The 12,148-nt window shown below is 36.1% G+C and overlaps 1 protein-coding gene across 3 annotated transcripts in view; it reads left to right on the plus strand.

The window, feature by feature from the left end:
- FRMD3 (FERM domain containing 3) overlaps positions 1-12,148 on the plus strand; it is a 134,885-nt gene that overhangs the window by 53,499 nt on the left and 69,238 nt on the right. For all 3 annotated transcript variants that reach the window (XM_048292010.1, XM_048292011.1, XM_048292012.1), the window contains exon 2: positions 7,145-7,249. In XM_048292010.1, the coding sequence (XP_048147967.1) occupies positions 7,145-7,249 (105 nt within the window). The remainder of the gene's footprint in view (positions 1-7,144; positions 7,250-12,148) is intronic.

A 12,148-nucleotide genomic window follows, 5' to 3' on the forward strand; every position in this document is an offset into this window, starting at 1 on the left:
AAATGATAATTAAGAGCTTAGAAATACGAGTTTAAACACTGATGTATTTGTAAAAATGTTGGTTTTTTAGACCCATTCCAGGTTGCCAAATCAGTTTTATAACCAGAGGAGTATGGGTGGTTTGTGGCTCAGACATGAAGCGTTCTTGTGGGCAAAGGTTATCACTACTGGCTGCTAACTTACCTATGAAATAAAATGGCATTAGTTCTCTAATATTTTCTATCATCTATTCACATACTTTTATACATAACAAAATGCATTAAAAGAGAGATTTAAAAATTCTTCCATCCCTACATTCTAGAATTAGACAATGTTGATAAAAATGATTTTTAATTAATATAGAAATATTAACTAGTATATAGAACAAAAGATATACTTTACAAGAGATAATTAACACAAAATAATGTGTGGAAGAGGACTGTTATAATTAAGTAAATGCCATCTACTTTATTGTAGAGTCATGTTTTGTGCCTTTCATTAAAAATCATTGTCTCTTTTTTCATTTTGTTTTAGGCTTGTAGAAATAGAATTAATTCTTCACTGTTAACAAAAGAAAAATCTGAGATAAATACTTTGTTTCTAAAATTAAATCTTCCAGTTCTAATTTGTTTGTTTTCTTTCAGCAAAAGTTTGTTGCTTTTTTAATTTTGGAGCTTATACTACGATAAAAGAAGTAAATTACAACTGGCTCTTCTTAGAACTGAGAAATTTTTCCAGTTAAATATTATATACTAGACTAGACTAGACTTCCAGTGTGTTTTCCAATAGTATAAAATACTGTAGGGTGATGATTATGGGAGGAAGGAATTCCTTTTAAAGAGTTATACCATTTTAGCTAAGGAATGAAACAGGCATGTTCTTATTGTTCTTTATATTTTGAAGGTATTATTCAATATTCTGTTCTTGTGAAATATTTTCATACATTCCTATTGTTGTTTCCAATGATGGAACAAAAATGGCAAAGGATTTGTCTGTGTATCTGTCTTGTGAGTACTTGCTGTCATTCGTAGTCTCAGCAAATCCATAAATCCAAAGACCCATAAGAAATTTGCGGAGGGCATTGGAGATTGTCAGGGCTAGGGCTGGCCCAGTTTTGCCTTGTTGGAATTGAGTCTGTTCCACCTTACTGACTTCGGTTGCTGCAGAATGAGGGTTCTGTTCCAGGTTCTGCTATGCAGGCAAGACTTAAAAATTCATCTAGAAGATACTGAGAAATTCGGGCATGCCTAGTTGTCTTCCTTTTCTGTGCTCTCAGTCTTCCTCCCTACTCATCTTCAAAGGGTTGATATTAAACGAGTCCCATTCCAGGGCACATCCCAGTCCAGTGGTGCTTAGCGAACTTTTTTGCTCTGCCACTGGAGACAAATGCAAATGTGATGATAGCTGTATCAAAATGGATATGAGCAGAGAATTGCTGCCAGATATCCTTTTACAGCCATATTTTGGTGTAGGAGAGCTGGCCCCATACTGAACTATGGAATAATTGTTGATGAAATGGAAGATGTGTGCCTGTTGGGATTCAAGTTATTTCTCTCATGAAAAGCCTAGAAGAAATATGATCTCATCACTGGTATAGGATGTCTGAAGAAAAGTCAAAAATGTGAGATGTGGCAGTCAAAGATGCAGTTTAGCTCTGTTGCTTTTTATAATTATTGTTAAGTGTTGTCAACAGAACTATCTTTTTCAATTTTCAGTGACTAAAGATGCTTTTTGATTTATTTTTTTTGCCTTAGAGGCACAATGGTTTTTTTCATTTTTTGACTGGGTTGGTTTTCATTCGATGGAGTTATCATGATTGTTCTTCAATACATGTATTTAATTCTTTTACATCCCTAGAACTTAAAAATTTGTAGCACATCAAAGAAAACAAGCATACAAAAAACAAACAGTATGCTTGCCTTGCCTGAAAGCCTGACTTTCCATAAATTTAGACAGAAATGTTGGTTTAATTATGCTTTGGTTTTGTGTTGGTGGTTTTTTTTTGGTTTTGGGTTGTTGTTGTTTTTTGTTGGGTTTTTTTTTTGTGTCTGTGTGTGTGGCTTTACACTTAAGTAATCATAAGTACACTTAAATATGTGACCAGCTTTACACAGAGGGTCACTGTTGGGAGCTGTTCACACAAGTAAAGACACTTATGTGATGAGGATTGAAATCCCCAGTACAAATATACACTGTGTTTATGACTCTGCATGCTTCTTAGTAATGTCAGTGGCTTCCTGACAAAGATAAGCGCAGCTGGCAGGACTTCAGTGGTTAGATAACAGAGCAGAAGCATTGTGTTTAATCTGCTTGTGACTCTTGCTCTTCCTTGTGACGACATTCAGATAAATAGACACAGAACTCCACAGTGAAGCAAATGCAAATGGGGAAGATATTTCACTGATCTTAAACTACTATAAATAGTTTTCCTCTCACTTGGAGATTTGTGAAGCTGTCACAAAGGTTTTGTGGTCTCATTTTACATCATCGTAGAGTTGTTAAATTGGTAGAAAAAGTTACACTCTGCCTTGCTTTTTAAGTTGCATCAAGAAAGTGGAAATAAAAAAAGAAATCCCCAAAGCAAGCATGAAAGGGGGATAATGTGTTAGACTTAAACTGCTCAAGAGTGACAAAGATTATTGTTTGGATTACTTTCTGTATACCAGAGAAATTACCAAGGAATTGGGTTATTCAGTCATAAATTTGCAGAGTTGCAGAAATGGCAGCTGAAGTATGAGTGTTTGGTAGGGAGAATGAGGCGTTTCTCCAGTTTATTACTCAGATTCCTAGAGCTAAGAAAAAACTCAGGTTGCCCTGTGAGTCCATCAGTGGAAGACTCTCTGTGATCATGTTTTCATCTTGTTGGAGTGGAGAACATCCCCTGTTTTGCTTAATTCTTTTGCCACAGCTGCTAGTTTAGTTTGATACATATTTGTTTCAATAGAAAAGGAAAGTTTTGATCCAGCTTAAGAGGCAGAGTTTAACAGTTGTTTGCAATCTGACCTTCTGTGTTCAGGGATTTTGTCATTTACATGGTGTTATATCTGTTGCATATGCGTTGGAGTTTGTTGTGGGATTTTAGTGGTATTAAGGTCAGATATTCAAATACAGCCTTAGGAAAAACATACTAGTCTGTGCCTATTTATCTAAATAAACCAGAAAGTCCCTCCTCAAATTATTTATAGAAATCTCCAATTTTTTGTGTTGAGTGTATGGAATATCTACATTATAGGACTTTGTTTAAAGCCATTGAATGGGTTACAAAAATCTGAAGGAAAATATCTCTCATTTGAGATAGACAGATATATTTGAATTAATAGACTTAGAAAAAAGTGGCTTATTCAATTGTATTCTTTTACTGAAAACTATGTATTGATGACAATTCAGGACACTTTGTATCTCTTGCTTACAGACTTTTGTGACTCTTGTTTCTGCCTGCATATGTCTCCTGTAATGGACAACAGTAGATGACTTCTGAGTGAACTGTGGTATAATTTCAAATATTTGAGCTGTGAAAATTTTAAGTGTAGGACCTGATTTTTACTTTCAGATTCCTCTTGTTTGTGGCTGACATCCTTCAGCCATGTTTGAAATAATGGCATTTTTAATTAATTTTTTCATGTTCTGACAAACATTCTGAAATGCAATATAAAATAATTTTTCTGAATTGCTGCAAAGTAATTTTTTTGTATAGAAGGGTTTAAGGATTGTTTTTGTTTGTTTGTTTTTTGTTTTTTTTTTTTAAGGATCACTTAATTGGAAAGCTATACGGCAACTGTCTGAAATTTCAGGCAACATTTTATAATCATTATTCTGTGACTCAAATCCATTCCTCTGCTCTGTTGTGGATGACTGGCAGTTCTTAATTTATTTTATCCATATTTTTTCACAAATCAGAATGAAATTTGGTTTTAATATATTCTTTTGTAGTATGGTAATATGTAGTAATATGCAATAAATGGAAAAAGATCATTAGATTCTAAAGCTCAGAAAAATCTGAAGCACTGTTAGAGAAATGTAGAAAATGTTTATGTATGCTGTTTGCAGGAAAAAATCAACAACCATCGCCTATCCTTCTTGCCATACAATTGATTATGAATTAGGACTTGACATGCTGTGTGCCACATCAAATATTTTTCTCTGTGTATCAATTAAGTTCTGTGTTTTTTCAATTTTCAGGTGTTTAGAAGGCTTTAATAGTGGAATATTTGCAATTCCATATGAGAACTCTCACTACATTATGCATGTGCCAAATTAGCCAACTTCTGTGCATCTTGAATATTTTTTAAAATCTAGTAATGAACGGAAGGGTATACTAACCAAGGGTGAGGTTATTAACTAGTGCTTTCTATTTATCAATGGATGGCTTAAAGATTGCTAGAGGATGAATCTAGCTTGGAGGCTTTTTGCTCTTTTTTATTTGGTTTGTTTCCATCGTCTATTTTCCAAGGAAGAAAACTAGGGCATCAATTCCTTTTAGAAAGGGAATGTTGTTATGGGATTTAAAAACATTATGTGTGCCCTAGTCTTTTATCAGTTTCTTCAGGAACTCAGAAATTTGTGATTATTTAGGTGAGTGATGCAAAGGTCTTATAAAATTGATAGATTAAAATGTGAACATCTAGTAGTTTTCTGTAGAAGATTGTATTACTGTCTGTTCTTCCAGTAACACCCTCTAACTTTGTCACATGAAAATATGGGCAGTCTGTTTTCCTCATTTCCAGTGTTTTAAAAAATGGATTTCTTTTGCACACTGTTGTCAGTAAAATCTCTTTTCATGTTTGCTTGTACCTGAGTCATCTAACAGCTGTTATTCCCCAGTCCTATTTAATTTGCTGTAGATTTGTTTAAAACTGTGTGCAGCTTAAATGTCGCATCTGTGTTTATAATTTTTCCTACTGCCTTTGTAATGAAATGTCACACGCAGTTTTGTCAGTATTTCTATGGTCTCTCATAGTCACAAAACTTTGCAGACATTTACAAGATTTTAAGTTAGAAAGCAGTTAATTGTAATATGACTCTATAATTGTAGACCCTTTTTTGTCAGCCACAGGGAGAGTGACACTTTTCCTTTTGTATTTTCTAGTCTTTGATATGACTTTTCCTTCTGAGAAAAGTTTTCTCTAAATTGTCACTAGGATGCCCATACTTGTAACTGGGTACAGCACAAAAAAATGTCAGTCTATAATTTTTTTACTTAACAGTGAACAAGCTGATTTTTAAACGTCTTGAGGCTGGAAGGAAACAATTACAGAAGGAAGCCTGTTGCAGCTAGGTTACATGGAAAACGGTAACAATGCAGGGTGCAAAGCATGAGGCTGCGTGAGCACAAACTGAACAGACAAATTGTGTTAACATCCTTTGACAATAGCTGTTCAAAAATAGGAAAATAAGTACATGGAAGTACCATGGTGCAGACAAGGCACATATCTTCAGGCAAGTAGGAGCATGTGGAAGAGTACAGAACTTAAATATATAGGAAGTAGAAGGTGGAGACAGACAGGAGCAGCGAAAGCAGATGGCTTACACAGTAGCATTTGAAACAGAGGTCCCCACATCTAGGAAAAGGATATGTGTAGAGGGACTAGCAATTCCATTGTTGCTGGAAGTGAATTTGGGAGGAGAGGTGGTCCCTATGGCAGGCAAGGATATGTCCACAGGAGCCTCAGCATACAGGAAGGGCAATGCAGATCTCTGTCAGGATATTAACTGAGGGTGCTTTTTATATAGTTATCTGTTCAGTGATGGAAACAAAAAGACAAGCAACTGTATCCATGCCAGAATTCCTCATTAATTGTAAAGATAAGAGAACAAAAATATAGGTCATGGATTGTATTATTTTTGAACTCATGAGAGTTAGACATGAAGCATGTCTCATTTTTCCTGTGGGAAGCAGTAGATCTCATCAGACAGTGGCGGTGCCCAGGCCATTGCTCCTTCTCCTCTTTAGAGTATGACCTCAGACAGGTCATGATGCTGGTTTTGCCTCAGCTGCTCCTGTGCAGAATGAAGATGCTAACAATATCCAGCCTAAGAATATATGGTAAAGTACCATGAGATATACAAATGCTATCTCTTCAGTTTTGCTTTCCCTGCTCTTTATGGCTTAAATTGCCTCTTAACTTCTTAAAGAAAGTGTGAACAAGGCATAGCATTAAAGTTTTAATTTTAATTAAGTATTATTTTTATATAAAGTGATTTCATGTCCTGTGTAGTTTCTATTCAGTAGACATTAAAGAGCTAAATTCAAATTGTTTCATCTCAGGAAAGGGTAGAGATTTGCTACCTGGTACACAGCAGAGATGTCTGAGTGCAGGACCAAGGTAGACACATAGAGGGAAAAAAATGCAGAGACCTGACACCACTGTGTAGTGAAGCACCTTTGTCTGCTTGGAGTGGACTGTTTCAGGAAAACAGCTTTAGCCCCATGCTAATATTGACACATTGCAGTTCAGAAAAAAACCCAACACGAACCTTCAAATTAGCTGGATGAGAAGAAACGTGAAAATTCGTGTAGGATCTCCATATTAGGCAGCAGACAGGAGAACAGAAACACACTATTGAGATTTAAGAAAGCAGAAATAAAGAATGAGATTGTTAGCTAAATATCATGCATAACAGAAAGATTTGATAAAGCCATAGTTACTCAGTGGCAATGCAAAGATCAAAACCTCTCTTTCAGTCATTTTGGCATTTGTTCTTTGTACTGTAGCTCTGACTTAATTAACACTCTTGCTGTGGGCACTGTATAGAGATCCAGTAGAATACTCACAGTCAGATCTTTCAAATTTGGGGGACACAAAAAAACACTCAGTGTTTTGAAATCCTATGTGTAAATGAGTATCTGTTATGCCATTATAGGATCTGTGGAAGTATGATTGCTGGTACTATGCTAAGTATTATAAATTTGTAGCTATTACAGCAGCATGAGTTTTCCTGAGGTAGGAGTAGTAACGATATTTTCTTAACCAATCTGTGATTGTGGAGGGAGTATATTGATCATTAATCTCCTGAGTCTTTTAGAGAAGATAAACAGTTAAATCCTTGTCCTCACCTGAACAACAATGAATGTCATGCGCCATTTTCCTTGACACTTTGCATAGATTGTGTAGTCAACAAATTCAGAATACTCAACGTAATGTATCATTTCTTTATCTTTTTACAGAGGGAAACCAAAGGTCACTTTCTTATAGATCACATCTGCAACTATTACAGCTTGCTGGAAAAAGACTATTTTGGCATTCGATACGTTGACCCTGAGAAGCAGAGGGTATGTATATAATCTCTGACTACATTTGCTTTTAAGTAAAGTTAATTGATTTTTTTTTCAAAAAGCATGTAAGTTCTAATGCAAAGTTATGTATCTCTGAGGATTTGTACTCAGGTTATAATTCTGTAGAGGTTCCTAAAGTGGCATTATTAAATTAATTTTCCCCTCACTTCATGTATTTATTATTATGTTATTATATTATGATATATTCTGATTTGTATAGTTCTTCTGGGCACTTAAACCAGAAAAGAATCTATAGGCATGACTCAGAGTCAGCACAGAGTAGCTCTAGGCTCTGACAGTGCACTGGAATTTGGGATTTTTGGTTTTCTCTTAGAGTATGCTTCTTGGGAAATGGAAGTAGAAACCCTATTAAGTTTATCAGCTAAAAGCAGTCATTCTGTTCCACCCATCACAGGGTGCATGGACTTAAAATCTGTAATACTGAAAACAGGTGTGATTTGTTGAGATGTAGGGGGTTCTTCAGGTTGGTTCTCCCTATAAACATCTTTGCACTTGTGCAATAAAATTTTCAGGCTCATTTGTGTGCACAGTAATTAGTCATCCTCCCTAGGTGTTAGGTGGTTCTGCAGATTGTATTTTATGGGTGATTTGTTACTGCTACCCCTTGCTTGGCTTCAGATGACTTTTACTGTATGAGAGTAGGGAAAAGTCATCAAGACAGGAAGCAGAAGTCCTCAGACACTGAAATTCAGAACAGCTTCTTCACTGTGTTGTCCTGCTGGTCTCAAGATTAAGACTTAGATACACGACTTCAAATATCTTGTGTACATATATGGCATTTATTATCTGGAAACAATCACCAGTTTGAAGCTGCTATGATCGAAGAGGAAATAAACCATTTGGCTGGATATCTCTTGCTACACCATAATTAGTTTTGTCAAAAATCACTGGAATTGGGGTATCACCATCAGCTCAACCTTATAGAATTGCAACAGCTTTGCAAAGCTGCATCAAATAATTTCCATTGCATCCCCCTTTTAAAGTGAAAATAATTAGCAGTTATTCTGACCAGTGTTCTTAATTCTTCACAATCATAAAAATTATAGAGGTGTTCACCTGGTTGGAATTGATAGGAAAAGTAGGTGGAGCACTGGATTGGGCTATAATTAAGACTTAATAAACACTTACTTCTGTTGGGAGTTTCTCTGACAGTCACTCAAAAAAAGGTACAGAAAAGTTATTTTAATTACTGGAAGTACACAGTTTTGTTAATAAAACCTTTTTTTTTTTTTTTTAATAAAACCCTTTTTTTTTGTTGTCAGAATACTTTAAAACAATTATACTTCAGAAAAAAAACTCCAAAAACCCAAACCCGTGCCTACTGTAGCATACCATACCCATGTTTCAAAGAGCTGTTACCTATCTTGTTAGCTAAATTTACTGCACTGTCTTATCCATCTTGGCTATACAGTTGCTGTTTCACATTTCATAGTATAGCTAATTTAGTGCTAAGTTTGTGGAAGACGATACAGAAGCTATAATTTTTTCTTGGTTAGCAGCAAAAGACAATTTGAGAAAAAAACCCCTCACGTTCTTACCTAAAATATGTGTGTGACAACGTACGTCAGTGCCTCAAAGGAAAATAAAGTGGTGTGGGAAAATGAATAAAATTAATATAGACTAGGCTGGTTTCAGTGCATGATGTGGCTATGGTAAAAGACCACACCTTGTTTGCCTCTTGGGACTGTATTTGCAGGAAAGTATTAATATCATTTGACTCTAATGAGATCTCAGCTGTTCTGATCTACATATCTGTATTCAAGAAAGCTCAATTTAACTGAAGAAGGAAAGAGGAAAGAAGGAGTATCAGAAACATGAAGAGAGCGAGACTTTGTTTATGAGATGATTTTAAGAAAGGCACACCCATTTAGTGCAGGAAACAAAGGCTAGGATAGGGTTATACAGGCATCAGAGTGTAAAATAGAAAGAAAAAGAGAGTTGAAGCAAGGGAGGTGGTTTCTTAAGCTAGTGAGAGCTGCACTGTCTGAGACAGTCCTAATGGAGGCAGTGGAGCAAAATCTTTCACTGGTTGGTAAATAATTTTAAGAGAGTTCTCTGTAATTTTATGGAAGGCGTTTATATTAAATATTGGCAAAGATAGAGACTAGGCACCATCTTCTGAAGGTTCTTTCAAACAATATGTAATAGGAGCTGAAACAAGAAAGCATAACTTTATTTTAGTAGAGTTATTATTGATTCTGATGTGCGTAGCACACAGCGAATGTTACTTTGCCCAGTTTCTTGGAAATGCTAAATGCTTCTCTTGTAGGAATTTATATGTTGTAGAATTTTATATTCGACTGCATAGTCTCTATGTTTGCACAGAAAGGATTTCAATGGTTCCAAATGAAACTGCCAAAATAATGCATTTACTTCTGGCTTTTGGTGAATTATTCTTGATTGGGTTTTTTTGAATAGTTAACCTATATGAAATAATAGTATATTATTATATAGTGTACACACACACACACACACATATATATGAAATATTATGCAGATTTACTACTGCTGGCACTTAGTCTAGCAGTGATGCTTGCCTCCATTTTATTAAGATCTAATTTTTTTTGTGCAAAGGTTCCATAGTTGCTCTGAAAGCTAATTTGCAGTCTTTTTGTTTTGTAAGGAGAGAGTTCAAGCAGGCAAAAATACCAGCTTTAATTAATCTAAAATCTCTTCTAAATGTAGAGTATGCTACCAAAATGTAGCATTTTGGCTTCGGAGTATTGAAATGTACTGAGTTTGAGAATTTAAAAAATTAATTGTTTCAGTATTTCAGATGCTTAAAATTAGATGTTTCAAGATTTCTGTTTAGAACATTCAGAATTTCTGACTGTGTAAAAAATATAGACAATTGATTTAATTGTCTTATGTTGGAAAAAAAATCTGAAATGTGGGAAAATACCTGGTGTTTTTATAAGTTATTTTTCAAGTAAGTAATAACATATATTTCTTCCTCTCCCCAACCTGACTTTAATAATATCATTTTCCACTACATAAATAAACATGCGGGTATATTTTGAGCATACTTAAACTTTTAAAAATTATCTATAGTTTTCTATTTTTTCTTCCACACAAAAAATCCACCAAACTCTGGAAGACACTCTTAACAGAAGGCAGCCTTCTATCTTCTTTTATATCTTTGGGTATATGGGAGAGGAACAAAACCGAAATAAAATTGAACTAGCAGTTAAAGACTCTAGTTTCTACACTATGTTGTATCTTTTAGCATCAGATTTGGATGCTCCTTTGGGGAAACTTTGCCTTAGGGTAGATTCAAAAATGTCAGTAGTGTACTAATAGTATGCAGTAAATTGAGGTATGCCATTTTATGTCTAGTGATACTGAGAACAAATGAGTTCCTAGTGTACATACATTAACAGTCGACTTTTTCGTGTGGATTTCTGAGAAAATTGTGTGGGATCACGTTGTGTTTCTCCCTGACACTAAACTGTAGTAACATTTGTAGCTAGTTTTGGCCAAATGTGACCAGGGCAGTGCTCATCTCTTTGTATTCGGCACTGCTGAGGCGACATCTCAAATCCCATGTTCAGTTCTGGCCCCTCACTTTAAAAAGGACTTTGAGGTGCTGGAGAGTGTCCAGAGAAGGGCAACAAGGCTCATGAAAGGACTAGAAAACACGTCTTGTGAGGAATGGCTGAGGGATCTGGGTTGTCAGGGGGACCTCATCGCTCTCTACAGCTCCCTAAAAGGAGGGTGTAGGGAGGTGGGGGCCGGTCTCCTCTACTGTTCCTGCAGTGAGGATGAGACAGGGCAGATTCAGATTAGATATTAGGAAATTTTTTTCACTGTTAGGATGGTCAGGAAATAGGTTTCCCAGGGAGGTGGTGGAGTCACCATCCCTAGAGATGTTCAAGATGGATCTGAATCTGTTGCTGGGTGATGTGGTTTAATGATTTAGGGTTACAGTGGTAGTGTTGGGTGAACGATGGGACTGGATGATGTTAAAGGTGTCTTCCAGCCTTGATGGTTTTACTATTCTATATAGTTCTCAAATGTTAAGTTCTTGTATGGTTTCATGAAGATAACTGTCACATTGGTGGATAGAACCCTGTTATTCTTTTTACTGAGGAAAACACTGAAGGGCAAAACCAAACCAGGAAATCTCTAGAGAGTGGAGAGAGATTCACTGTAAGAACCCAGAAACCATTATCTGGATCTTGTACTTTTTAATACTTTCAAATAGGAAACATGCCTGGATGAGCTGTTACTGATTCTCCTACTCAAGGAACTTCTTCCTTGTACCTTTTCATATACTAGATACTGTATTGAGGCCAATTGTCACACCCTCACACTTGTGGAAATGCAGAATGGTTAACTCCCTGCTGGATACCCTAGGTTTACCAAGCAGCTTTTTTGTGTTTTTTGGGCTGGTACGAGATGAGAATAGAATGATACAGTGCAGCTGCTTGTTCAGCATCTTCTCTAGAGTAGATTTCTTGTTGAAGGAGTCCATTGTTCTTGAGGGCAAGGGAAGATTCAACAGAAGGAAGATGTTAGTGTGGTGAAATACAGTCTTTAAATCCCTTCAGGAGGGCATCTGAGCAATGATTTAAAGTTGGAAATACTTTTTTCCTTTTCTTTCCACTCCCAGTGGATCAATCTGAGCACATGCTTGTGATTTTGTTTTTGAATGTGGAAGTATGAGGTGGTAGTGGACAGAAATATCTTGGAGCTACCCGTGGGGTAGGTTGGAAGTGTCATGAAAAGGCTTTTTAGGACCCTGAAGCAACTGTGAAGTCTCACCTGTCACTGTAGAAATGTTTGAAATCATAGTCACTCTTAAGCATTAAGATGCTTTGTCACGTGGGTGTGCTGCAGGGCTGTCTGGGAGCAGCACAGCAGAGCAGTGGTTTT

Source organism: Corvus hawaiiensis, chromosome Z (assembly GCF_020740725.1).
Source record: "Corvus hawaiiensis isolate bCorHaw1 chromosome Z, bCorHaw1.pri.cur, whole genome shotgun sequence".
In the NCBI taxonomy this organism is placed as follows: Eukaryota; Metazoa; Chordata; class Aves; order Passeriformes; family Corvidae; genus Corvus; species Corvus hawaiiensis.